We start from the raw sequence: 27,546 nt of genomic DNA, 5'->3' as shown, positions 1-27,546 counted from the left end.
ATCAAGAACTTAGTATTGTTTGAACACAGTTCACGAAACTAGGTCAACAGTCTCATGCACAGAACGATCAGCTGATCGAGCGACCACCTAAAAGAGTTTACCGAACATAATTGACAAACGCCGACTAAAAAGCAAATTTGACCTGAATATATTTCCCTGGCTTTGAGAGTGTCAATAATTTCTACAACTAAAAAGAAATGAACCAAAATAAACCTCCTGAGATGGCTAAATATGTGCCGTAGCGAAATGCAGAAGTTGGGTACATATGCTGACCTTTGATCAGTTGACCCCGGTAGTTTATGTCGTTAACGTAAAATTCACCAATTAAAAAGCAAACATGTACAGAAAAAAACACCAAAATATGAATATTCACAAATTATTATACCTTTTGTGAGTAATTTACAGCCTAAAACCCACATTACGTCGTACATAGGGCTCAAAAATGTACATGGCAAATCAGAACGGACTCTGGCAATGGAAACCCGTTCCGAAAATGACATTGACAGCTATGAGCTTACGAGCCGTACAATTTTTTATCTCCCAATGAAACCAAAAAAACATTCTATCTCGAAAAAATAGCATATGAGTGAAGAATATTTTATTGTTCCTATTGTTTTCATATTTCTGAACGGAAAATGATGAGGGAGTAAATTTGACAGTGCCGACAGAAAACCGTAGCTCTAAGCGGATCGTGCACTGTTCATGTTGAACAGTGGTCGGCTGTTTTCGCACCTGATCACTGTACTACAACTCCAGTCATGACAAGAAGGAATTTTCGCTCAAAAAGCCAGGGTGGATCTCGTTAATAAAATTTACCAAAAATGTGTTCTATAACTAGTAAAAATACCGTCAAGGACAGTGTGCTCACACACATTGGGTTTGAATTGGTCCATTCGAGAAATATTTAAACCAGGAAAAACAAGAATGACAAAAGCAAATAAGGTCTCCAACATAGGTACTGGAGGTCATCTTTAGGAACATGCATATCAACTTCTATAGCAATGGGACAAGCAAATCCTAAATACATAAGCAAATGTCAACACCAAAAAATAGACAGAGAAGGTTTGATAAAAAGAAAAGGTGGGAGTTGGTAAAAAATGTACAAGGGATCTGGTAAAAAAGTAATGCTACCTCATCAATCTTCTAGACCCTACCCCCTCCTGAATATCAAATGTTCCATCCCTTGGTATTACATGACGTTAGATGACAGGAAATGTATTTACAACCTTGGGGAGTTTTTAGTTAATGCCATGAGTGTTATCATTCTAATGTAAACAGCACTTAAGTTAGTTACAGATGGTGAAATGCCTTCCACTGTTGGCGGTGATTACAACATCTAGAATTATCCTGGATCCAAATTTCTTATCAGTGCTTGTATGTCTTACATAGAAAAGTTGCAAAAATTGGTCCGCAATGAAAAAATCCACCTCAGCTTTGTTTTCTGCATCAAATTTTCCTACAAATTGATACCAAATATGACAAAATTATGTTCACAGCCTTCAAAACTGTCTCACAACATATCCTGGGTTGGTGTAGGTCATTTAAGGTCACAAACTGAGAAAATTACCTAAAATATACAAATTTGGGGGTTTCCCAACACTTTGAGCAGAAAATGTATCTAATAACATCCCTCAGGACATTATACCAAATTACAAAGCTATCAAACAAGTAATTTAGAGAACAAGTTTTCTTGACCAAAAATGACAATATTGTCTTAAAAATACAAATTTGTATATTTCAGGACAATTTCCACATATCTAACTATTGTCATCTCTGTACGTCTGTGTACCAATTATAAAAGCTGTCTGTCCAGAGGTTTTAAAGAGAAAATACTGTTTAAGATTTTTTGACCAAAAATGACAAAATTGCTCCAAAATAGTAATTTTCCCAATTTTGTCATAATTTCAACAAATTAGAAGAGTAACACCCTCCCAAAGATCCAACCCAAATTTGAGAGCGATTGGGCTGGCAGTTTCAGAGAAGAAGAATTTTTACTGAAAATGAGAAAAATCACCAAAAAATTCAGTAAAAATACAAAATTAAGGATATCTTCACAATATTCATAAAACTGTATTAGGTTCACCTAAGGTACCTGCACACAAATTTTCAAAGCAATTAAAACAGCGTTTTTTGAGTTATTGATTCTTGACCATTTTCACATTTTGTAAGCTCATTTGCATAATTTTGGCAATGCAGACCTCATTTGAACAAAATCCCATCTATAGCCCAGGATGCATCCACACACTGAAATGTGCAGCGGTTTGCATGTTTTTGATGTTGACGGACATACTGTACATACGTACATACTTACATACATACATACATACATACAGATGCCATCGACTTCAGCTTATACGATAAACTCACATTGGTATCACCAAATGTGAGCTAAAAATACTGATCTAACTGATTATTGACGACACAAATCCATACCTGCGATGTATAGAATAGTAAAACCTTTCGGAAGACTTTGACCTGAATACATTTACATGTCGGCTATGACGTACCCTACATTTCACATATCATCTTATAGCTCATTTTATTGGCTTTCATCTGAGGCTATTTTAGAAGCTCTACACCCATTGGCTACATCCTGGCTTTTTCGTTTATTAAAGATACCCCTGCCATCTTTTCGGTGCCGCGTATTGTTGCAGTCATGCACAGACAGACTTTGGCCCACTTTCCCAGTGGGAGAAAGAAGATATCAAAGAACTACAACAACAGATAAAGTTTAGAAGCTCGAAGAAACGAGAGTTCACTCAATTTTTTGACATATTTTTATTTGCGAGATCGAGATGGCAAAGAATTGATGGAAGAAGAAGAAGAAGAAGAAGAAAGAAGAAGAAGAGAGAATAAAAAAACCCTATCAAAAACCAATAGGGGCCAAGCCAATAGGCTTGGGCCCCTAAAAGACCCCAATGAAACCTATAGGGGCCAGGCTGATAGGCTTGGGCCCTTAAAACCCCCAATGAAACCAATAAAGACCCAGCTGATTGGCTTTTTCCCTAACAAGGATTTTATCCTTATTTTACCACTTTGCCAAGATTAAAATACACTACACCTTTATGGTTAGTTAGGTACAAACGTCTTTTGGCACTCCAGGTTTGAATTCACATTTGTGACTGTGGCACATGGCTAACACAGGTACTTTCAAGGCATAGAAGGAAAATGTTTATGGGTTTTCATTTTACCAATATGGCCAAAACCAAGTGCAAATACGCAAGTTTATTTCCTGTTCTCATAGTAGTAAGTCTCTAATGATCAGCTGATGACAGGTTAGCATTGAAGTTCCTGAAAAATATCTGTATTATCTCAGATTTGTCAGAGCAAACAGCAAGAGCAACAAAATATCTTAATCAAGATGTCCACTGTTCTTGTACGCCTTGACAAAAACATTACCACAAATACTATGAAGTAGAGCCGTTCAGGCCATTTCTCTCCTGTGGGACCACTGCAATCATTAGTAATGGGAATCAGTAGAGGTGTGATGTTAATCTCTTGTCTGTGGTACTGAGTTTCTCATGAATATTCACTGCACCTGAGCTGTGGAAAGAAAGGTAGAGGTATATACCAAATACCTCCCTGGGTACCACCTATTTAGAAATGACCTAATTTCCGGTCTTGCCATCTTTTTGTACCGGTATGTTCAACATGTAGTTAGTCAAGAAGTTGTATTGCATCAACAGATAGTGCATTACATGCTACTGTACCAGTACAGCATAGGTTTCTATGACTGGCTCCATGTAGTTACTTACCAAACTCATAAGATAAACATCATCAACAAATTTGAAGATTAGTTATGAAGACAGAAGTTTGAAGACTGGTTTGGATTAAAACTTGCCCACTTGCTAGTAACGGCCATCAATAGACTATTCCTGTAAAAAGACTCTTTTGTTTTGAGTTAAAGTGATTTACGGACAGATTTTGTGTTCTATCTATCAATCTATCAATATGTCTATCTATCCAGACTAGTCTACAGACACACAACCTGCCTATAGCATCACTGACTTAAAACTCACCTGCGTAGAGACATCCTCATGCTTCCTGTACTCTATAAACTATTCTGAATATTCTACATACCAACTGGTTGCACATTTGGCTTCATATTTAACAGACACATACATGTAACAAAGTGCAAAAATCTATAAAGATACAATTACAGATAGATGAATGAATGATCATTGTCTACATGATTAGACTTACCAGGTAAAGGAGAAATGGTGTAAGCCAGTTCCTAATCCAACAGAAGACAGTATCCCAAGACCTACCCAGTAGGCACACCACAGAAACTGCTTTCTTATGGAAGTAACATACTGCAAGTAAAGAGGAAAGTATACTTTTTATAGCTCAAATCACTTTGAATGAACGTATAATTTATGACCACATGATATTAAAGTCTACATCATAGTACATGTAAGAAAGCTTGTAAGTGACTTGGTCAATGGGAACAAACAATTATACATGTTGCTATAGCTTTGGTATTCTTTGGTTTACGGATACCTTATAGCAAGACACTTATATATAATCCCATGGTACTTCGGCTCGAAATTGTACGGCTCCGCGAAAAACACTCGTATACGATGACGTCTAACAGAGAAAAATACCATGGGATTATATATTTATCACATGAACAGTCTTCTTATTTTTCTTTGATGTGGATGGATCAAAATTATTGTAACAAATTGCATGGTTTTTATCGCGATTTTGTTTTTCATTTACGTGGATTACTTTCATTTATTGAGTAAAGCGGCCCGTCAACCAGGAGATGTGCAAATGTTTACGGGTATACTTTCATTCATAAATCCGATTAAGCTGAACTTTTGATACATGGAATGGTATCTCCACCAATCAGACATACAGATTTGGTCATGTGCGCATGTCAATCATTGTCTTGCGCTGGACGGATGCCAAGGCAAGTCTGCCATCTGCGGACATAGTTTTCACCACACTAGCAACGGATAACCATGATGATAGTATTTTGAGTTATTTAGAATATTTACCATTATATTTATGAAACTAATGCATCAACACAATTGAAACAGTAATTATCATTCTTAGAGATGCTGTGGATTTTAAAATATCACAAGTTTACGACCTTGGCGAGCCCGAAAGATTCAGATCGATGACACACAGAGTGTACGTTTGTAGTGGGCACTGCCGTCACTGGTCTTCGCCGGTGGCTATCTCAGTCGTCACTGTTTTTGTCTTACAGACTTTGATGTTTGCTGTGATACTTATATCGCCCATACATACATCCCAATTTTGCTACTTGACGGGAACTCTGTTCAGTTGTGAGTGTTGTCCGATTCGGATTCTACAGCGCTGCACTGCAGGTCGAGAGCTCATGTTTTCACTACAGCCTTACTCTTTAGGTTTGGTTCAAATCGAGAAATGACGGAATAATTTGTGTGATGAAGGAAATTTATTGTTGTTTGTCGAATGACTTTATGCTAAGTGCCTTCTATGTCACTTTCCCGAAGATTATATGGTACTCATTTATTAAGTTGAACTTTCGTTGAGGTGTATACTTCGGGTTTATCGCCAACCTCGATCACCAGGTACGATGTCGCTTGGCGATCGCCAGGTATGACGACGTCCACTTTGAGCTTTAGGACTGAGCCGTGACGTTACTGAGCCATTAAAACGATCGACGGTATCCTCATTCGATTCTTGGGAATAGCAAAACTTTTAGCAACTCGAAATTTCGTTGCACATGCCTTCTATGTTTCCATATCTTGATTTATCGGGTCATCTTTTTGTCAAAATGCCATGAGAGCACGGCATCAATCACGACAAATCGGTCTGTGTGGCGACGTGCATGTACTGTACAAATGGTACCATTGCAGGAGAAAAGTTCCGGTTGATAACGTACAACAGCCGTAATATGGATATCTTATCTGTGCTGGTGTACGTCACACAGGTGGAGATATGGGCCAGTTCATGTGATAATTTAATGAAACAGCATTTTGCTTAAAATATTCATCCCAAAGCATCAGCCATTCTGTCTGGACCCACTGATCTAAAATATTTTCTTTCAAAATTGCCACACCACAATGCCCAAAGCTACACTTTTAACATTAGGTTGTACATATAGGTTGTATACCAAATTTTATCTTTCATGCACCTTTCTTCTGAAAGACAGTCCTGGCCAAGATAGACTTGTCAAAAAGTGTATTTCTTGATTTGAAGTAATTGCAAGGAACTGGTTATGAATCAATGTTACATACAGGTACCAATAACTGGCATTGTATTTGCAGCCTCAAAGAGAAGGTTGACATCATTACAATGATCAAAATATTGTGACATAGCGATTGCAAGGATGTGCTATCTCCACACTGTTAAACATGTGAACTAGTGGTTGATATAGCTCTGCTGTGATACTTAAGACAATCAAGATAATAGGTGTGAGCTGGTTTGTCAATCAAGTGAATACTTATGAACATGGTACATATTTGAAAACAAGTCATCGTTGATGACACAGTCCCAACGTGTTAATGGGTACTTTGATTACAAGTCCTTGGAGAGGATAGAGTCCAGCTCATTAAAGCCCCAGTGCTGCTAACTTTTGATGATAGTCTCACCATTTTTATTTTTAATGTGAGCCATAATTCCTTGTTCTTCTCCCCAAAGAATGTTAATATACACAGTATCCAGCTTGTCAACTTAGCGTCTATATGTGTAAAATGCATTATTATTGTTTACATTTGCATTCTAGTCCGGACCAGTCAGTTTTCAACAATAACAATGCAGTTTACAACTATAGGGGCTGAGTTGACAAGCTGGATACTGTGTATATCAACATTCTTTGGGGAGAAGAACAAGGAATTATGGTTCACATTTAAAATAAAAATGGTGAAATTATCATCAAAAGTTAGCAGCACTGGGGCTTTAATTGGGTCTGTGATTAAAGATGAGTTGCATGGTGGTAAAAATGTAAAACCAATGTGGGCTGCCACCCTAATTACAAAAGGGTATTAAATAAGTCAGTTAGTAATTAATTAATAGGATGTTGCCCAACATTTTTGCATTCTATTATAACACTGATAGATTATCACTTGTACCACATTTAATAAGTGATACCACTAAGTATCAATGAATTATACTACAGCACTGGTAGATCAACATCTGAACAAAGTTTAATCAAATTTGATGATGACCAAATATGCAAATTAGCAATTAATGTAAATGCATTAAATATTAGCGAGGATTAAATTACGCGTTTTTAGCGAACAACTTTCATTCGCGTAATTAAAGCCACGCGAACAATAAGGCCTGTGAAACCGGAAATGCTATACTACGTCGACGGCCATTGTGACATATATAAGACAATGATACGGGTACTAACACATGCTCATACTCGTACTCACACCCACACAAGTACAGAAATGAAGGACAAGACAGTGTACGATACAAAAATAAAAGATATTTTATTTTAAAAATCCCGACTGTATTCATGCGTTCATTTAAACTTACAAAACTTGAGAAAAAAAATGTCTGCGTTGTAACAAAATGGCGGCCTTTATCGAGTCTATTGTACTCCTTGAGGATGATGTACTGTAAATACGGTACTAGTATGTCTCGTTTGAATCATATCGAATATTAAATAAAAAAATACAAAGTACTGCATATTGTAGAACAAATAAGGAAGAAATACAATTAAAGTTGAATACACTGTAAATAACGCTAACGGATCACAGTTCATAATGAGTACGGAAAGTCAGAGTTCTACGGGAAACACGACAAGATGCCGGCCTCTCTAAATCCCTCGCAAAGCTGATCTCGGCGACGTGACAACCCCTGAACAGCAGAGACGACCCACTTGGCATGGCCTGGCTTCAAGTTGGTGAGCTTCATGTCGAAGGTCGGGTCTTCATTGCCATCAGAGATTGCATCACAAACTTTATCCACGTACCACTGTTGAAACTCTTTCTTCAGCAGATCTTTGAACACCTTGTTAACAGACAAATCAAGGGGCTGAAGTCGATCGGTGCACGATGCTGGAACAAACACTGCACTAATACGGCTAGTTTTCAATCGGGTTCGAACCCACAACATACGGCATCAGTCGCCTAATGTTGAGGTCGTGAAGTTTCTGGAGTAATGGTTCGATGCGATGAGCTTTGTAGACATCGAAGATGGCTATGGCTTGTTGATCAGTCGGAAGTTGAAGCGAGCGAGTTTCTTCGATGTAGGGGGCGATTACTTTGTCAACGTAGCGGAGCATCGACTCTGCCGTAGACCAGTGGCTTTCGGTGTGATAGATAAAGGGAAACTGTAAGACGGGTGACATTGCTCTGTCTTGCCTTGGTATAACAACTGCGGCGGTAGGAAGTGACCATCTGCAGAACTCGCGAACACGGCTGTGATCTGACGCTTGTCATCATGACCGGAAATCATAACCAGGCTTGACTACTGCTTCTGCATAGTCCATTCTCCGGCTGGAATGATGGAAATGCCAGTCTGGTCCCAGTTCAGAACTAGTTTTGGTGGAATACGGTGGTCGGTGATGATGGTCTTGATTCTGGTCAGAAAATTCTCTTTTATTGCTTCGAAGTCATCGCCGATGATTTTTTTCGCTGCCTTGGTGCCTTTGCGCTTCACGTAGCCCATGCGCCGAAGTAACGACCGGGACCATTCACTGTTCAGTGAAATGTGTCCACAAAACTCTGACAGGAGGCTACGGTTGTTGCTTTGAATTACACCCCGAGCGATACCAATGATGACGGATGTGTTGACGACTCCTCCCTTGATTCGTAGCTGCTTGATGTACGACTGAACTTGTGTGTCGAGGTCCTTCCCAAGTAGCAACGGCCGGCCACGCTGGGTAGGTGCGCGATTTTCACAGTTGATAACATTCGCCGTGTACCACTTTTCATACCATGGATCGTACTCTCATTGATGGGCTTGTCTAGACGTTTCTGGAAATGTCGAACAGCATTAGCGTTGCCGTTTTCGACTGCATACTTGGCGAATTTTGTTTTGAGTTCATCGTCATAATGCTGGTAGGTGCCGCGATTTCGTTTCTTGGATGCGTGAGTAACCTCATCATTGACGACAACCATGGCATCAGGAGACATGCCGCACTTCACAAGATCTTCTTGGTTGTTCGGATCGGGTTGACACAGATCTGCTGGTGGCTGATAAGACTTCTGGGTGAAAAAACGTCGGATATCGAGAGAGGACATTCTTACTGTTCACTTGTAATAGTGATAGTGATAGAAACGTCAGGAAACTAGCTGTATTTATATGATTTAGTCCTTTCACGTTGCGGCTGTGAAATGTCTAGTCCTTTTCGGCAACATGTCTGTGTTGAATGTTTACAGAGATAAAACAAACTTTTATCTTGCGGCTGTCAAAACAGCTTTTGTTTTAAAAGTAACACCTCCTTTTGAGGTTGGGCACTCGTTATACCCGGTATAAAAGAAAGGTGTGAATTTGTACCGTTCTCGTGTCAAACAGAGTGGTACGGTGCCGCAGGCTGGTTGATCAAAAGCCTAGCCATAACAATGGATGCAACAATATGTCATTTGATTTTGCGTTCGTGTATCCACGTAATTAAAAACCCGCTAATTGGTCTTGAAGATTGAAACTGCGAAATTAAATACGCGCGAAATTAAATGTGTTTACAGTAATTGATGCAATACTGACTGTGTACTATCAGAGCTCTGAAGTTTCATCAAATTTGGTGCAGTTGCTCTAGAAATAGAGCTCTTTTTCAAAAAGTCATTGTCAAAGACATAGTCCCCGCTTTTTAAATAAAATGTCCATCACACAGACATATTGGATTGGATCACAAAAAATCGATGTGCATATGTATGACATATGGAGAAATCCTTGTTCCAAGTTTGAATGAAATCGCTCAAGGCATCTCTGAGATATCTGCATGAACGGTAGGACGGACCAACGCACACATGCACAGACGCACACACGCACGGACATGACCAAACCTATAAGTCCCTACGGACACCATCCATGGGGAATAATCAGCAGCAAATTTCATAATACCCTGTGAATTTTTTTATATGAATATGAGTACAACCTATGATCATTTGCATACATCACTGCTGCCTGCAGTAGGGTACTTTGTCTTAAGTACAAACATTGAACCATTGCTAAACATGCAAATAATGCCCCAAAAATAAAAGCATGCATGTTTTATCACGATTTCAACAAAGCTGCATCTTGTCACCCAGATAAGGGGATTCTAGGATGAAGATTTTTGGAATTTTTTTGACCAAACACAGCAAACATTGCCAAAAAATACATTATTGCAGGTTTCTCTAGGAGGCTTTATTATATGAAATTTCACAGCAATCTGACAAGCAACTTGGAGATTTTTTTCCAGAAAATGGAAAGAATTGCCCATTAAAGCCCCAATAGCCGCATATGTGTAATAAACCGATCTCAAAATATCCTAAGTTTTCAGATAGTTTTCTTGAGACCCATTAAACACTGAAAAAGTGTATAACTGTGTCATAAGTGTGACAAGTGGCATGTAAACTCATTCATTTTATTAAACATCATTTTAGATTTCCCGCCATTTTCAAAACTAATCATGTGACAGATTAAATAAAGATTACAATAATCGCAATCATACCAAGCCATAATCCAATAACACTAGGTCAGAATTCATAGGACAATAGTTGTAAACACAGACACAAAACAGCAAAGAACAGACAGTAAATAAATGGTACACAAAGTCAAATTCATGAAAGAAAGATATATGAACCTCTGGCCAAAAGACCAAGAAGTGATGTCAGGTGTTTCAAAAATAGTAAGCGCATCCTGCCCTGCATGTGACACCCGCCATATATCAATCTGTAAGTCAGATAGGTAGTGGTCACTAACTAAGGCCCAATGTCACCGATGCCATCAGCGTTCATTTGTCGAAGAGAGATATTGTATTTATCTACCAGCTTGCGATACCTGCCAAAAAAGCGACAACAACAAAATGTTGACTGCAGTGTGTTGTGCAGTCAAGTAAATTGCATCATGCTTGTTTTCATGTATTATCACGATGTGTATGAGTAGGAAATACTGCATTTTTGTACTTTTCCATGAGGGTGCCATTTTATGAGTGTGGCATTCGTTTATTATTCAATCTCTCAAAAAGTGTAAGCATAAGTCCAAATCAGCGAGCAGTGATACTTCTATGCATGTCCTTCAGTTAGCACATTTACACAAACCAACTTTGGTTTGAAAATCAAAGTAAAACTTAAGTTGCCCATGTGGCAATGGTTGAACCAGATGTGAACTGAATGAATGTGCTCGCATGTTTTACAACAGTTTCATTAATGGAAGTACACTTCATAGAAAAATCAGTGTTGAATCTTGGGCGCTATTGCAGGATTGGCGTGTTTCAGCAAAAAATCCCGCACTGAAAGCAACCCAGTGCGTCACTATGGGCGCACTCACAGAGAACAACGGGTAGTTGTAAATAGGTCAACGGGGGCACATTCGATCTCTTTTGTGGCCTTTTTTCATTTTAAATGTCACCACGTTTGAGTGAATATTTGCTACATTTTGCTGGGATGTTATCAATGATTTTGTGTGTGAATATTTTAACAGCACGCACCCGTTTTGAGTGACATTTGAGTTTGTTACATTGTGTGTTTACCGTCATGTGAAAACTTGTATGATTGGATGTTTTCGTAATGTTTTGCGTATTCCGTCTCCGAACTGTTATTTTGAAATTTTAAAGTACAAGCTCTCACGAACCAGTCGAAATGAAACGTATCACGTCATATTTTACATGACAAGATGACAGAGATACCTGTACTAAAGATGCTGAAAGTACTACTGCTGATAAATTCAGAACAACCGGTAATATCTCGGAAAATTCCTCAGCTAAAAGCGGGGATGATCAGTCAGAAAATGCCGATGTGGATTCGCCACCTTCGAAGTTGGAAAAGACGTCCACTGTTTCAAGAAAATTCGACCGAAAATGGCTGGCCGATCACCAATGGTTGGAATACGATGAAGACGGAGGAATGAAGTGCCGCGTTTGCCGCGAGGCGAAAAAGAAAAACCCCTTCACCGAAGACAATGGATGTCGCAACTATCGCATATCGACACTTACGCGATACGTCGATTTGGCCAACCACCAAAATGCAGTACGCGATTCTGTTTTGCGAGAGACTTTCCAAAAAACAGTGATATCAGCTCACGGTCAAGCTGAACAATCCATAATTGCCGGTATGCGTACAGTTTACTGGATGGTTAAAGAAAATATTGCAACACACAAATTTTCATCCCTTCTCCAGCTGCTAGAATTACAGGGTTGCGAAAATGTACAGAAAATGGGAGTCGGAAAAAAAGCAACCTATGTGCTTCGAAGGCAACAGCTAATGAGTATATCGAAGTCATCGCTGAGGTGGTGTCCGCCAGTGTGATGGAGCTGGTAAATAATAGCTGTTTCATTTCAATGTTAATTGATGAAAGTACGGACATTGCCGTCACAAAGAAATTATATATGTACGCGTTATCAGTACTAATTTTCAACCTCGCACACTTTTCTGTGGAAACGTACTCATGGAACACGGACACGGATCAGCTGAGGCGGTCTACAACACACTTGTCGCTGTACTAAACTCACGTAATGTCGCACTATCTAAGGTAATGTGTATGGGTTCGGACGGTGCCTCCATTTGACAGGCCAGAAGTCTGGCGTGAGTACGAGACTAAAATCAGACAACCATTATCTTGTGAATATCCATTGTATCGCACATCGTTTAGCGCTGGTAACAACCCTTACCAAATCTGCTGACCGAAAGTGCCCGGTATGTGGCCGGTATCTGCCCGGAAAGTGCCCGGTTTGTGCCTGGTATTATTGCCCGGTTTGCGGCCGGTTATGGCCAAAAACGGTCTAAACCGGGCGCCCGTTCAGTGCCCGTGTAAAAAAATAAAGTTTATAATGGTGACTGAAAGATGACTGGTTGTGGCAAAAAAAACGGTCATAAAACGGTCATCCATTTGTTTCTGTGACCAGAAAGTGCCCGGTTATGGCCAAAAACGGTCAGAAAACGGGCGCACGGCTTATGCCCGTTTTTGCGTTGGTGACCGGAAAGTGCCTGGTATTGGAAAACAAAATGGCGCCCGTTTTTTTTTTATATGACCGGAAAGTGCCCGGTTATGGCCAAAAACGGTCAGAAAACGGGCGCACGGCTTATGTCCGGTTTTGCGTTGGTGACCGGAAAGTGCCTGGTATTGAAAAACAAAAATGATGCCTGTTTTATGCCCGTTTTTATGACCGGAAAGTGCCTGGTTATGGCCAAAAACGGTCAGAAAATAGGCGCACGGCTTATGCCCGGTTTTGCGTTGGTGACCGGAAAGTGCCTGGTATTGGAAAACAAAAATGGCGCCCGTTTTTATGACCGGAAAGTGCCTGGTTATGGCCAAAAACGGTCATAAAACGGGCGCACGGCTTATGCCCGTTTTTTTGTTGGTGACCGGAAAGTGCCTGGTAATGGAAAAGAAAACTGGTGCCCGTTTTATGCCCGTTTTTTTCCTATGACTGGAAAGTGCCCGGCAAATTATTTTGCATGTTACTGCACCTTTGCTGAAACTACACACGCAAAATTTCCTTCATAAGATTAAGTTGGCATGATTCCACAGTAGTCAGCTCCGGAATAAACTTTTACTAATTTCAGCAACAGAAAGAAAACTAAATACATTATTAAATAGATCAGAGATACTGAAAACAAAAGAAGCAACAAAATTAAGCGACAGCAAAATTTCTTGTATTGTACAAGTTTCATCATTTTTATCTTCTGCAACAATATAATAAGTTCAGATCAGTGACAGATATGTACACAGATGTTGTAAAATCACGTGTGTAGACATGGCTAATGTCAGTGACTCAGTTAAGAATGAAAACCTGACAAATCTTAAGGCCGATTGTGGATAGCACAAGATGTGTTTTATCCAACTAAGCTCTGAAATACCAGCTTCACAAGAAACAATGGTCAGCGCAAATAAAGTTATTGTTTCATATAAAAAAGACAACAGAGAAAAAAAGTTTAAATTTAAATTGTGGTATGATTTATTTTATATGCCACGTTCATTTCATGCCACATAAGTGTCTTCAAGAGATTTTCTTTTGATCCAAGAAGTTTCATGTAACAATTCACATTACTGTCAAAGGCTGCAATTTGACTTTCTGTTCTCTGAATTTCTTGTCCCAGCACCGGCAATGCATTCTGAAAAATACAAATCGTTCAGGGAAGAGTGTAAGTCTTTACCATTTGACCAAACATTGTAAACATCGCAATTTGATGAAATAAATCAATTGTTATTTGAAAATGAGACAAAAAATGTTGAAAAATTGAAGTAGAAAAATGCATAAATATTTATGATTGTTATTAAATTAATAATGATCAAAATGTCCAATAGCTGACTGCTCGCGTATGTTGTTTATTGCATACACGATGGTGACAATCTGCAAAAATCTCAGCACTATACTGTAATAGCTGTGGAAACGAAGCTTACTGTTGGTGGGATCAGTCTGAAAGGAGCCTATGAAATTTGCATAAAAGTTCGTGTTAGAGAGCCTCGTTTTCGTTACGCTGACCGCCACTGCAGTGAGGGATAAAATACGGCGAAAGGGTGGTCTTTAAATATCGACGTGCAGCAAAACGTACAATAGCTAGAACTATAATTTTTGCTTTCAGTTGTAGCATACATACTAATGATCTGTTTTCCTTGGGTAAACTCACAAAAGTTGAGAAGATTTTATTTAAATCGCTACAAAGTGGGTGGCGAGGTCGACCCGCCAAATGCGGAAGTAAACTTCACCTTTTTCGTAAAACAGCTCGATAATGACCTTAGAGGTCTTAAGCCAAGCTGAAAATTTCAGAAAATATTCATTTAACTATTATCAACATTTGGTGAAATTTTCATGACCGTGCGACCATGGACATGTATTTGCGGCAGTGTTGAATGTTGGCATGCAGAACACCATATCGCTGTATACGTAGATCTCGAGGGTCTATGAGTATACGAACACCCGTTATGCTACGTACACTCCACGCTGTTTACCGCGACCAAACCACTTGTAGTTCACACGGCGCGGGTGTGTTACACGATTAATCTTTCATTTTTTTCAAAGTTTCCTCCTATAATCTCGGGTCACTGATGTTATATATAAATAAAGTATTTAATTAATGTCACATTATGACCATCAATACTTAAAAAAATTTTTGCTAGTTACATGATTATAAAATGTGCCAGTCTAGTTCGAGCACGCACGGTAATGCTAGCAGGGATGGCCGCAACGCGCAGCTGTTTACCGGCTATCATTCTAGCCGCATCTATATTCACGTACTCGTGTGCGGGATACAGAGTAGCCGTATTTATCCACGGAGATTTTTTTGCAGTCGATGTTATTTCCTACAGTTTTTGTATGCTTGCTAGCTACTAGAATGCGAAAACGGAAAAAATCACTCATAAACGAAACAGCACTCCTAGTCAGTACGACGGGTGTCTACCACTATACTACGTGTACGGCCGCAGACCGTCGCGTCAGTGGAAGAAGGTCGTAACTGACATTTTTGAGCAAAATCACTTTTTATCAGATTACGATTTCTTGTTATCTAATACATCTGCTGAGTGTCGATTTTAGTAAACTTTCTTACGGAAAGATGAAAAAAAGAGATTTTTCAGTTTTGATCGCATCTGCATCTCGGTTTGGCAGTAAGGTCGTAACTGCTGCAATAAGGTCGTATCTGCAGTCAACGCTCGTGCAGAAAGGTCGTAAGTGTCAGATACGACCTTTTGGGGACGTTCTGTGACGGATGCCAGAACAAAGGCAATAACGTTGTAACTGCAGTGGACGGATGATTATTGGCGAAACACAAGGGTATTTTAGATGGTATTAGAATAAAATGCAAAAATAATGTTACTAATATGTACGGGCCCTTCACAAATACAGTAGGAGACACGCACAGAGTGATTGGCATTGTGATAGGTATCAAAACAGGCTGGTCGTAAAGTGTTTACCACATTGTTGTAAAACGGTGAGTGTCATTGTGGGTATACATTAGCCTCTCTGTTGCGCTGTGTATTTAAGTCAATGCCGTAAAACGGTATGATGCGCCCATAATTCCAACACGTATCCTACGTACGTCGGAAGCAGAGAACTGCATCTTTTAAGTCTTGTGTTTTCTCCTACGGCCGCATTCGTACTCGTCTGTATTCAAATGAATGTCAAATAAAACTGCTAACATGTGAAGGCGATATAGGCGAGAGAACAAAGTGTACGAGAAACAAACTACACGATCATTCAGATGATGTGCGTGCGTCGAACTTGACTGAAGTAAAGGTACTTCGCCTCTATGATGACGATGGGTGATAGCTTTGCGAAGTCAATGAAAGTTGTATTACGTTGTAAATCCCAAGTGAGGCTGCCAAAGGAACATTGCGTTGCATCAAATGTTATTATTGAATAGGGTTGTAAACCGGAATCAATATAGTTGTGATTGTGCAGGACGGGGCGCTCCTGTTACGTTGTTTGTAACCAGGCTACATTTAGACAACTTCATTCATATTTCAATCAGAGCGGCCGTCCGCCGAACTGCCTACAGTCATTGCAGGTACCGAATCAATAGCCTAAAAACATTTCCAATTTCAGATTATGTTGCCACATTAAACTTTTCTGCAATGGTATGTTCCACTATGTTATGTCACATCGCTTGGTGAGCCATGAGGTAGGAATATTCATTTTCTTTGGACTGTGAACTTGGAAAGGAAAGGACAAAGGATACAACAGTAACATGTGATTTAAAGTATCCTAGAAGCCTTGCTAGTTTGAGTGGTATGGCTACCATTACCACTCAGGTGTAAAAAATATATCCTCTTTGATTCTAGTTTACTAACACCAGAGATAATGTGACCTTGTTTGACATTATGACATTACGTTAAACCCACGTAGCTGCAACCTTTGATGGACTATAAACTATTTTTGTTTTTCTTTACTCATGTTCTACTTCCAAAAGCATGGTGAAATTCTCAGTATTTAGCATGTAAATATAACCATGTGCAGTACTGTAGGTGATTTTATTGTTGACATGTGAATTTTTGTTCGGACAGAATCCAGTTGTAATAAGTTACAGCTACTGTTGCTTTAAAGGCAGGCGCTGGATAATGCCGATTAACTTGGTAGCGATTCATAATGGCGCTTGAGTAGAAACTGAGAACAGGGAAGCCGACTGCTCCACTAAAATCTACTAAAAAAGTATTAAACTAATTTTAATGACACACAACAACAAATCTAGTTCTATAAACACCCACACCATACAGCAAGACATAAAATAGTACAAAAGCTCTGGAGATAATGAAAATTTTAGAGGAAGTCAGCTTCAGAAAACAAGAGAACAGACCTGAAAAACTGTTGTTACATGATTCAAACATAGCCGTTACATGGCATGCCCATTCAAAATCACTCCCAATAAACATCTGTGCAAACACAAATTTAATCTTCACACCCGTATGTCCCGGCGCCGGACTTTATTAAGTTTCGTGCAATTTATACCCAAACATATGCATGTGTTTGTCTTCAGAGCTAGATTATAAAAATAACGCGTTCAAAACCTCAAGGGTATACAGTTACAAGCAACCACTAGATTAAGATGACAGGCTCTGCAGCTGTACACAGGCAGCTATCTACGGTTCAAGTGGAGATCCCATGTAAAAGCGAACCAGCTGCGTTTGAAGATACTTAAACAAGAAATTACTTTTACTCGATTGAGAATCGTTGTCATATGATTGATCATCATACAGCAGAACCTGACAAAGAGAACATAGAACCACAGTGGATAGAGGGACTGTGATAAAAAAATATGATTGAGTATAATTTTGAAAGTGACGATGATGATATACCACTGAGTGTTATTCAGTCAAAGTTAAGTCAAGATAAACATAACTTGCACAGTGAGTCTTGTACTGATGTTGATATTGCTGTCAATAATGGCGAGGATGATAGTGGTGTTGGTGGTCGTGGTGGTGTTGGTGGTGATGATGAGGTTGATAATGAAAATGATGACATTCCTTTAAGATTTCTGCATTTACATAAAAAGTTGGTCAAAATTCAAAACAGCAGTTTAAAACAAAAACAAAAACAACAGCAATGCATTATTGCCAAAGTATTTGAACATTTTACCATGACTTAACATCTACTGCCAAAGTTGATTTTTTTAAACAATGAATTTACAGCTATTTTTTTAATTACAAGGGATTGTTGCAATAAATTGTTGTATGAATTTTTACGAGTTTACTACTGTAAGTTGGCCAATGAATTTTTCAACACCTCAGTGTTTTTTCAATACCTTAGTGTTGTAAATGTTGGATTTAATGAAGCTGTTGAATTTAAAAATTCTGCGTTTATATACATATTGGACAAAATGATGTTACAATGTAAAATCAAAACAGCATTTAAAGAAATAACTTAACAATACATTATTGCCAAAGTGTTTTAACATTTTACAATGATTTTACAACTATTTTTTATTACAAGGGATTATTGCAATGAATGGGCTATATGAATTTTTACAATGAATTTATTACTGCAGGTTGGCAAAAAAATTCTTCCAACACCTCAGTGAATTCACTTTTTCAATGAAATATTTCAGTGAATTTATTGCTTTATTTTCAATGAATTGTTACGTTAATTAAATTATGAATACATTCAATGGCCATTACCATAATCAATCCTTTCAGGGCTGACAATTTCTAGATTGATAATATTTGGCTGTGATATGAGGCAAGCATACAATAACTTCAATATTACATGAAGGTTAATCTCTATGTCAGACTATAAGTTTACTGCATTATAGGTTTAGACACAAACAAAAATATCCCCTGGCTGAAATTTCTGCAAACCTCTGGCATTGTCTTGGTATCCTGGCTTGGCCACCTCTGCCTGTTACAGACATTTAAGTTAATTTCAAAACTTTCAGTCAGGGTCAAAAGCAGAAACAGACTCCATTTTTCTGTTGGTGCCAATTCATGTTGATGGACAAGCCTTTCACTCATTCAGTCTGTTGTACAATGGATGCTCCGTAGAAGAAAGTCTCACACTGGGATTAAACTGTAATGCAAAGTTGAATTCTTTGCCTGACCTTCTTAAAGTGTAGATAAAATTATCTTACTGTAGTTTGAGCAAGTCAATGAAATTTAGGCCTGAAAGGATTAATTAATATAATATCTGGCTATTACTTTTTGAGGGATTTTTTGCAGGAATGCTACTTATGTTGACTTTAAACAACCAAAGACATTGTGCATCAATAAATGAATTACAGTTAAGGAAAAAATGTGAAGTAATAGTTTAGTGCATGACACAGTTGCATACACTAAGACTGTAAGACTGTGAAGAGTTGCTGTAACTTGAACCTCTGTTTTCAGCAAAGTTGTTCTGTATCAGACTCACATTGGTTTAATATGCCTTCTATTAAGTTGACATGTCCCGATTTCCAACTTGTGCTTTATAGGTGAGTGTGTGAGAACTTTCCAAGTTCTCTATGAAGTTTTCTTTCAGAGAATTAACATGTTAATTTAGAAAGCTTAGTTCAGAACATCAAAATATGTTTTTGAAAAAAAATGAAAACAGTTTTCTGTGACTGACAAAAATGAAAAACCTGCAAAACATTAACCGAATGTACTATTCATGTGAGATCCAAACAAACCAAAAAAACCAAACAAACAAAACTATTATCACAATCAGATAACACTTGTGTGAATTTCTCACTCCATGAACTATGCTTAAACAAAACAGGAGTATATTTTATCATTAAAATGACACTGGACATATTTGTGGCCATTTATTCAGTAATTGGTAAATGGGTTTAACTCTTTAAAGCTTGATGGTTGCAGTGTGGCATGTGTTCACTCGTTTATCGACATTTTTATAATTTCCTGTCAGATTCTACTCCCAAGCCAGCGCATTGGATTTGTTTTAGCACATTGTGTTATCCGACGTTGAGGGCGCTAGATAGGGCAGCCCGGGTACCATGCAAGATATGAAATAAAACGAGGAGTAATTGAGAAAATTAATAAGGTTTGGGGAAGACTCTTCATTATTCTGAGTGATTATAACGATATGGAAGCCAGGGTTAGCAAATATATCCTCAAATTCTATTCCTAAAGGTTTGTGGCGTGTGGGTTCCTCTGATCCGAAGGGCGTATACTAAGGAAGTCTGTAAAACTGAAAACAATGCTTCTCCGCTCGGGATCCAACCATTTTTCATCTTTGACATCTATTCATGTAAATCGCACTACCCGTTATCAATGTAAACTACACTAGTGACTTCAAAGTTATGTGATACTAGGTAAGAAGCGGCAGTTACGACCTTTTGACACTGAAAACATACCATGAGTTTTCCATGCAATAAGGTCGTATCTGCCACTTACGATCTTTTTGATCTTCGTTTGGTCCACTTCCGGGGTCGTATCTACATTTTTCGCCTAAAAATATTTATTGAAAAGGCTTTCCGAACCAAGAACTTAATGAGTCGAGTCTAAAAATTATTTTGTCGGGAACCGCTGACTTTAAAATTTCGATATATTTATATTTTTGCTGAAAATCAGTTTTATGCCTCTCCTGTAAAATTTGGTGAAACGCAGTTACGACCTTCTTCCACTGACGCGACGAGACAGTGATAAACGTAGCCCTTCTGTCACCGTAGTGTTTTTTTTTCCATTTGCACTGTCCACGACTTTACCGAGAAGCCAGCCAGGCAGATTGTGTTGGCCAGTGAGGTAACACAAGCTTGCAGTCTTGCTTCCTCGTCACAATCATTGAAAACATAAACAGAACCGAAAAAATCTGCCAAGTTAGCCGATGAGGACCGAGAAAAGAGCTGAAAGAGTTTACGTGTACACTCACGCTGCGCTGTAGGTCGCCATGTTAGATTTAACACATGAACGTCGCTGCATAGTCAACTTCAACGAGACTTATTTCAAAAACGCAGGCTTAAGCCACCGAGATTTTTTCAGATCGTATGGACCTACTCAAGATACGTCCCCTCCCTATTTCTCATGGAAATTTGACTTTGGATATGCTTTTGCGGCAGTGTTTAGTGAACGGCATTTTCGGTCGCTCGAAAACCATGAAAATAAGGCTAACGCAAAAACGAATCGATAAAACCCCATAAAAAATCATCGGCGAACACTAACTAAGAGTACAATTCAGCCGCTAACTGGAAACAGGACGGATGCTAAACGAAGGCTGAGATATCTGGGGATAAAATTCTGGCGAAAAATGCCGTAACCGTCACTCACTGGCTAGAGGGCGCTGTTCGAATTTGAACTAAATCCCTAATTATGCATGCAAATGAAGTACCCTCCTTTCAGACTGGGATGGGGTAGCGTGCGTCGCTATGCGGGTCATCAAAGGTCACACCCCCCCGCCGGGTTGACGTTTTGATTACCCGCATAGCGACACATGCTACCCACCAACAGATAGCTGCATTTCCACAGCTATCACTGTAAGTCTATCAGTTGTGAAACGAAAGTGAATTCAGCATGAATCAATACTCAACGAAAATTTATCTGTAGGTAAACATAGCAATACAAGGATAATAGCGACGTATATAGACGGACGGTACATTGACTTACATTTGTGAACGGCTCGCAGACGATTCCCAGGTCTCTCCGGGCCGTGTGTACATAGAAAATATAGTCGGCATCTTTACTGCTGTTCGCGTTCACAAATTTACAACTTTGTCTGTCCCTGGTACTGTATACACGTTTTTGCAACAATATGACATCATTTGACTGGCGATTCCATAGAAAGATCACGAAATTGTCCACTAGATAACTCCCTGATCACAAGTACACAGCCGACGGTACTAAAATCTAACTTCGCGCCGATCAAGCCTCATGACGTTCACGGAAGTGCGATCTATAAATTATTACGCGATTGATAATGTAGTCCCGTTTTGAAACGCTGGAGTTGACTCTACATCTGCACCAATCCGTTATGTTTCATACTTGATATAGAATTTAATTTATAAGTTTAATGAAAATGGATACTTTTACCATAGAAAGACTCAAAAGAGAGTAAAATTTCTGTCAGCACAAAGAATCAATATCAATGCGCGAACTGATCTTGATGAACCGTGACCTCCACGCATGCGTGACCTCGTGTGTAAACATGTCGGCTGGGAGCTGCTCACGCTCGCTGCTCATAGCTGGCTTTATAGGACGCGTTGAAAGTTAGCGAGGTAGCATATTGGATTTTCGTACAGCGGCTCGGGATGGAGTGTAATCCTAAACCTCAAATTTGTGCTCGGCAATCTAACTCTATCGCTGAAAACATGGACAAAAGCCTTCACATCAATGTCATCAGAAGGCGAGATTTTGTTCACGATGACAGGACACAGACTGTACATAGGGCACTGTACGCACGTCGGGACGCACGTACCGTATTCTGCTTGAAGCACGGCCCTGCTCTGAGGTAGTAGTAGCCCTGCGTACAGGTCTGTGTGTTCCCGGCGTTACAGCCGTGTAACGCCGGAACACACAGACCTGTACGCAGGGCTAAGGTAGTATCGGGTCCTTGCTTATACCATGGAGGTATGCTAATACCAACATTGACATTTACTTGGGGCATGTTTCTACATTGAAAAGTTCTCCTCTCTCGTTACTTTTATGGTACAGATTTGCAGTAACAAAAGTCTACGCGTCCTTACAGATCATCAGCATGATCAGATGCACATTTCGTTCGAAACTGCTTGCATTTTGGTATCATTCACAGAAAATACAGGGTTTAACTTGCAAGACAGACAAGTCCCTGATTTAAAAACGTGTTTTCCTAAAAGTTCAGTTGTCGATCCAACCATAATTTACCCGACCAGATTGTTGCTTTCACCAGCTGAACTGTGCTTTAAAAGCTGTACATTATCTACCAGTTATTATAATTTATATGTGCATTGTCTGTTATAAAAATACATAAATATAAAATATAAATGAAACGTCAGTTTTGTTTCTTGAGTATGAACTGTCACAAACTGCAATGGTTCACTGTACTCCCTTGGAATGCAATAGTTGGCAATATGTCCAGCATGTGTTGCTGCATATTTGCAGCAATAATCTTGTTTGCAGCAAATTTGCAGCAACTTAGCCGTTTACTGCAAATTGGCTGCAAATTGATCTAAGGGTTTGCGGGAGGGTCATAGCTAGCTGTAAACTTCTGCAACTCCTTCTTGCAAGCTATGCTTGCTGCGTATTTGCTGCAAACTTGCAGTGGAAATAATCTTCAGTAAGGGAAAATATTCAAATTTTATTTTATTTGAAAACCAGGTGCAAAGCAGTCACCTATTAAAAGTCAAATTCCATTTCATTTGCACCAGCCATTCCCAGGCACCCCGAAATGATCAAATTCTATTTCATTCACAAACCAGGCACAAACTGGTCATAAAAAATACTCAAATTCTGTTTCATTTGCAATCCAGGCATAAACCGGGCATTCCCAAACGGTCAAAATCAATTTCATTCACAAACCAGGCACAAACCGGTCACTTAAAGAGTAAAATTCTGTGTCATTTGAAATCCGGGCATAAATCGGGCATTCCCAAATGGTCAAAGTCAATTTCATTCACAAACCAGGCACAAACCGGTCACTTAAAGAGTAAAATTCTGTTTCATTTGCAATCCGGGCATAAATCGGGCATTCCCAAATGGTCAAGTCAATTTCATTCACAAACCAGGCACAAACCGGTCACTTAAAGAGTAAAATTCTGTTTCATTTGCAATCCGGGCATAAATCGGGCATTCCCAAATGGTCAAATTCAATTTCATTTACAAACAGGGCGCAAACCGGTCATAAAAAATAAAGAAATTCTATTTCATTTGCAATCCAGGCATAAACCGGGCATAAATGTTGGTTAAAAATAACTAAGTCATAATGCCGGTCGCTTTCCAGTCATAAAAGTTGGTTAAAAAAAACTAAGTCCTAATGCCGGTCGCATTCCGGTCAAAAACGTTCAGTTTACGGTCACTTGTGTTTGCTAAAAAATCAAAGTAAACACTAAAACGGGCACTTTCCAGGCAGTGAAAAGGGCACCAGGCACAACCGGGCACATACCAGGCACAAACCGGGCACATACCGGGCACTTTCCGGTCACAGATTTGGTAAGGGAAGTCAGGCAGCCGCGAAAGTGCTGTATCTGCACAACGTCTACCAGAAAACACTGACTGATCTCTACTATTTCTTCAGTAAATCGGCACTCCACACGGGTGGTTTGTAGCACATTCAAGAGGTGTTGGAATGCCCCCACCTTGAAAATTAATGAAGTTCATTCCGTACAGTGGTTTTCATTCTATTGTGCCGAACAAGAAACAAATCCGACCGCCAACGGTTTCGGTAAAAAACTCACCAACTGCGAGTTTATCGCCACTATGCACTTTTTAATTGATATCATCCCATCGCTAACAGAGCTAAGTCTCGTGTTTCAAAAGCAGGAAGTTGATATCGCGACAATTCAGCTTGCTCTCACAGGCGTCATTACGCAGTTGGAACATGCCAAGACGGAAGATGGGCATTACATGAAACTGCTGTCTACGTCGCTTACTATGCAGATGGGAAGCGGTCCTTGCACGGACAAGTAATTTCATACGACCAAAGACAAGAAGCTACCTTTGACCACGTAAGGCGAGATTTTCTGAGCAATCTGCTTGAGGAGCTCATTAAACGATTTCCGCCCGATTCAAGTGCTGTGGTTGACGCGTTTGAAGTTCTTGACCTGCGAACTCTGTCATTCATTCCAAGCGACCAGTTGCATACATTTGGCAAATATAAACGAGAAAGTCTGATTGCCCACTATGATGGCATTATCGAGATGGACGCAACGCGACAGGAGTGGTTACTTCTGAAAGAAGTCGTACTCCAGCAATGGTACCCACAAGATAAGATGGCGACACTGGGGGGAATTGTTAACCAGTTTCACGGGGATTCCTTTGCAAACTTGCTGAAACTAGCAGAAATAGGACTGATCCTGCCTATCCACACAGCGGACTGTGAGTGCGGGTTTAGCGTTCAAAACAACATCAAGACATACACGCGGAATAGGCTCGACGCACTGACCCTACATAGGCTAATGATGATAAATATCGAGGACCGAGTCTTGCAGAATTCGACTAACCGAGCTGTTCGTGTGTGGTCAGCCAAAAAAGACAGACATGTCTTTAAAAAAACTTGAACTTGTATGTTTACTGCATGGAGTCCGTCAGATACCTCTGTGGTTTACAGGAATCAGGACGTAAACACTGTGTACAAGTGATTGACCTCTGTGACCTTTACTACGTAACTAGACAAAACATTTAGGCCAAAGTTTTTCTTTCTCATCAAGCGCGCCAGTGTCTGTGAGAGGGATTTGACCCGCGTCGTTATCGATTATGCAAATACAACACAGTTATTATCACTGAAAACTGGCGTGCAGTTTGATTTAATATTCACACCCAGACTAGTACTGCTGAAACATCAGCAAAACATAACAAATCATCACTCAAAGAGTAGGTACTTTTGAACAGAACTTTAATACAATGTTCTACTTTATTAGCAGTTTTGCATGCATGTTGGATTGCAAATTGGACTCTGCAGTAGTCTGAAAATAAAAACAAATACATTGTTATTGTTATCTTCATCATTACTAGTTTGTTGTGTTCACAAATAGGTATGTGTGGATTTCTCCACAAGGGGATTTGAGTGGTGGGGCACAATTGCGGTTTTTTGGAAATGATAATATTCATATATTACAGTTAATAAAAACACAAAAGAATGCATTTTCACCTAATGGAATATAAAAATTATATCATAGATTTGTACCCTTTGTTTTTTTCCATATTAAGAACACCAGATAAATAACAGATTACCACAATATAAAGTGTTAAAAAATTGCACCCCTAATTTTCAAAATGTCCCCTAAAATTTAAGTCTATGGGCCCAAATGTCCCCCAATCCTGAGATCCTAGATTCAACACTGAAAATGAGACATCTGTTATATCACTATATATCGCAGGTTTAATCAACTTTCGCACAGTACTCTCAGAGTTCAAGCACTCAGCACTTATTACAAAAATTTATGTAATATGCAAATAAGCTGTTTATTAACGTGACACTGCTCAATGCTTCATGGGACATATCTATCAGATCAACATTTGTAGCACATTTCATTACATTTAATGCTGTAATTTTAAAGTAATATCATTGAATATGCATACACATTCATTGAATATGCAAATGAACCCTTAATTGACTTGATACTTTTCAATGTCTCAAAGCACAATTAGATATTTATCACAGCAGTTCTGGGAAGTTAGGTCTGAGGAAAGAATTAACAAACATACATAATACAACAGCGCCCTCTTGCGGTAGAAAAAAGCAGCCCAGCTCAATGCACTGTCCTATGTGTTTCATTTCACAGATTTATTTCCTTTGAAACTAACTTTTTGGTTTTCAACAAGCAGTAAGTTACAATTCTGTTTCTATTGTATAAAATAAAGGAAGGGTTTGAAATATTACCAACTGTGCACCGGATGACATTCACATCACACCATAGGGGCCTCAGGCTCAAATGATGATGATGATGGTGATGATGGTGATAATGATGATGATAAAATATTTAAAAAATAAAGAAAATTAAAAATATATTGGGACTCAGTAAATTTGTCGCTGTTATTATTATTATTGTTGTTGTTGTTGTTGTTGTTGATATTATTTGCAGAAAAGAACAAAGTATGCGCTGGAAAATTCAATACAGCCTAACTATACACTGCCCTGTAAAATTCAATACAGATAGGCTGTATTGAATTTTGCAACGCATACTTTGTTCTTTTCTGCAAATGCTATCAACAACAACAACAACAACAACAACAACAACAATCATAATAACAGCGACAAATTGTCCAAATATATTTTTCATTTTCTTTATTTTTTAAATATTTAATCATCATCATCATCATCACCATCATCATTATCATCGGAGCCTGAGGCCCCTTTTATCACACATGCTTTTATATAACACCACTACAGGATTTACTCTTTTACACAATAATTTTTATTGCTATACATTATATTTACACAATCTTACATGTACAAGTGTAGTTTTCTCTGTTTAAATCCGCCTTTGCTTTTTATTTACACCAATTCTAGTAAGATGGGTGTTTATATGGTGGTCATTCATCACACACTGATACCGTCTCACTTCATCTGGAATTGAACAATAATTTGTATATGCGATGTTGATTTTATGGTAAATGGCTTCCAAACCACTTTCACCCAAAAAACCAAAACCCACTTTGGTTGACTTAATTTGATCAAGTGCACGACACTAAAATGTGTAGCTTTGGAAACACCTGTTCCTTTGGAAAGTATTCTCTATAGTACTCCATCAGAGCAGCAATGTTGACACCTGAAAGAAAAAGAATAGACAAATATAAACATGACTGCATCTTAATGTATTTACAATCATGATAAAGAGTCCAAAAATTGTTGTTATTGAAGTTTTCCAATCCCAGCAAAAGAAAAAAAAACTTCAGTGAGTGAGTGAAAAATTA

The 27,546-nt window shown here is 38.9% G+C and overlaps 2 protein-coding genes and 1 long non-coding RNA gene across 5 annotated transcripts in view; all 3 read right to left on the bottom strand.

The window, feature by feature from the left end:
• Positions 1-27,546, bottom strand: part of LOC139145762 (vacuole membrane protein 1-like) — a 268,119-nt gene that overhangs the window by 168,346 nt on the left and 72,227 nt on the right. The window contains 2 exon segments of the mRNA XM_070717066.1: positions 4,204-4,220; positions 4,223-4,313. Of these exon segments, the coding sequence (XP_070573167.1) occupies positions 4,204-4,220; positions 4,223-4,313 (108 nt within the window).
• On the bottom strand, positions 14,018-22,470 carry LOC139145764 (uncharacterized). The gene is made up of 2 exons (XR_011555019.1): positions 21,607-22,470; positions 14,018-14,198 (listed from the first exon to the last, which is right to left on the bottom strand). It is a non-coding gene; the product is annotated as an uncharacterized lncRNA (long non-coding RNA).
• The window catches only part of LOC139145763 (uncharacterized), a 28,817-nt gene continuing 28,250 nt past the window's right edge, over positions 26,980-27,546 (bottom strand). For all 3 annotated transcript variants that reach the window (XR_011555017.1, XR_011555018.1, XM_070717068.1), the window contains one exon: positions 26,980-27,401. Coding sequence is in view for 1 of the 3 variants with exons in the window: in XM_070717068.1 (XP_070573169.1) it covers positions 27,307-27,401 (95 nt within the window). In the remaining 2 variants the exon portion in view is untranslated. The remainder of the gene's footprint in view (positions 27,402-27,546) is intronic.

This window comes from Ptychodera flava, chromosome 12, assembly GCF_041260155.1.
Source record: "Ptychodera flava strain L36383 chromosome 12, AS_Pfla_20210202, whole genome shotgun sequence".
Taxonomy (NCBI): Eukaryota; Metazoa; Hemichordata; class Enteropneusta; family Ptychoderidae; genus Ptychodera; species Ptychodera flava.
This window is presented reverse-complemented; position numbering and strand designations above follow the sequence as displayed.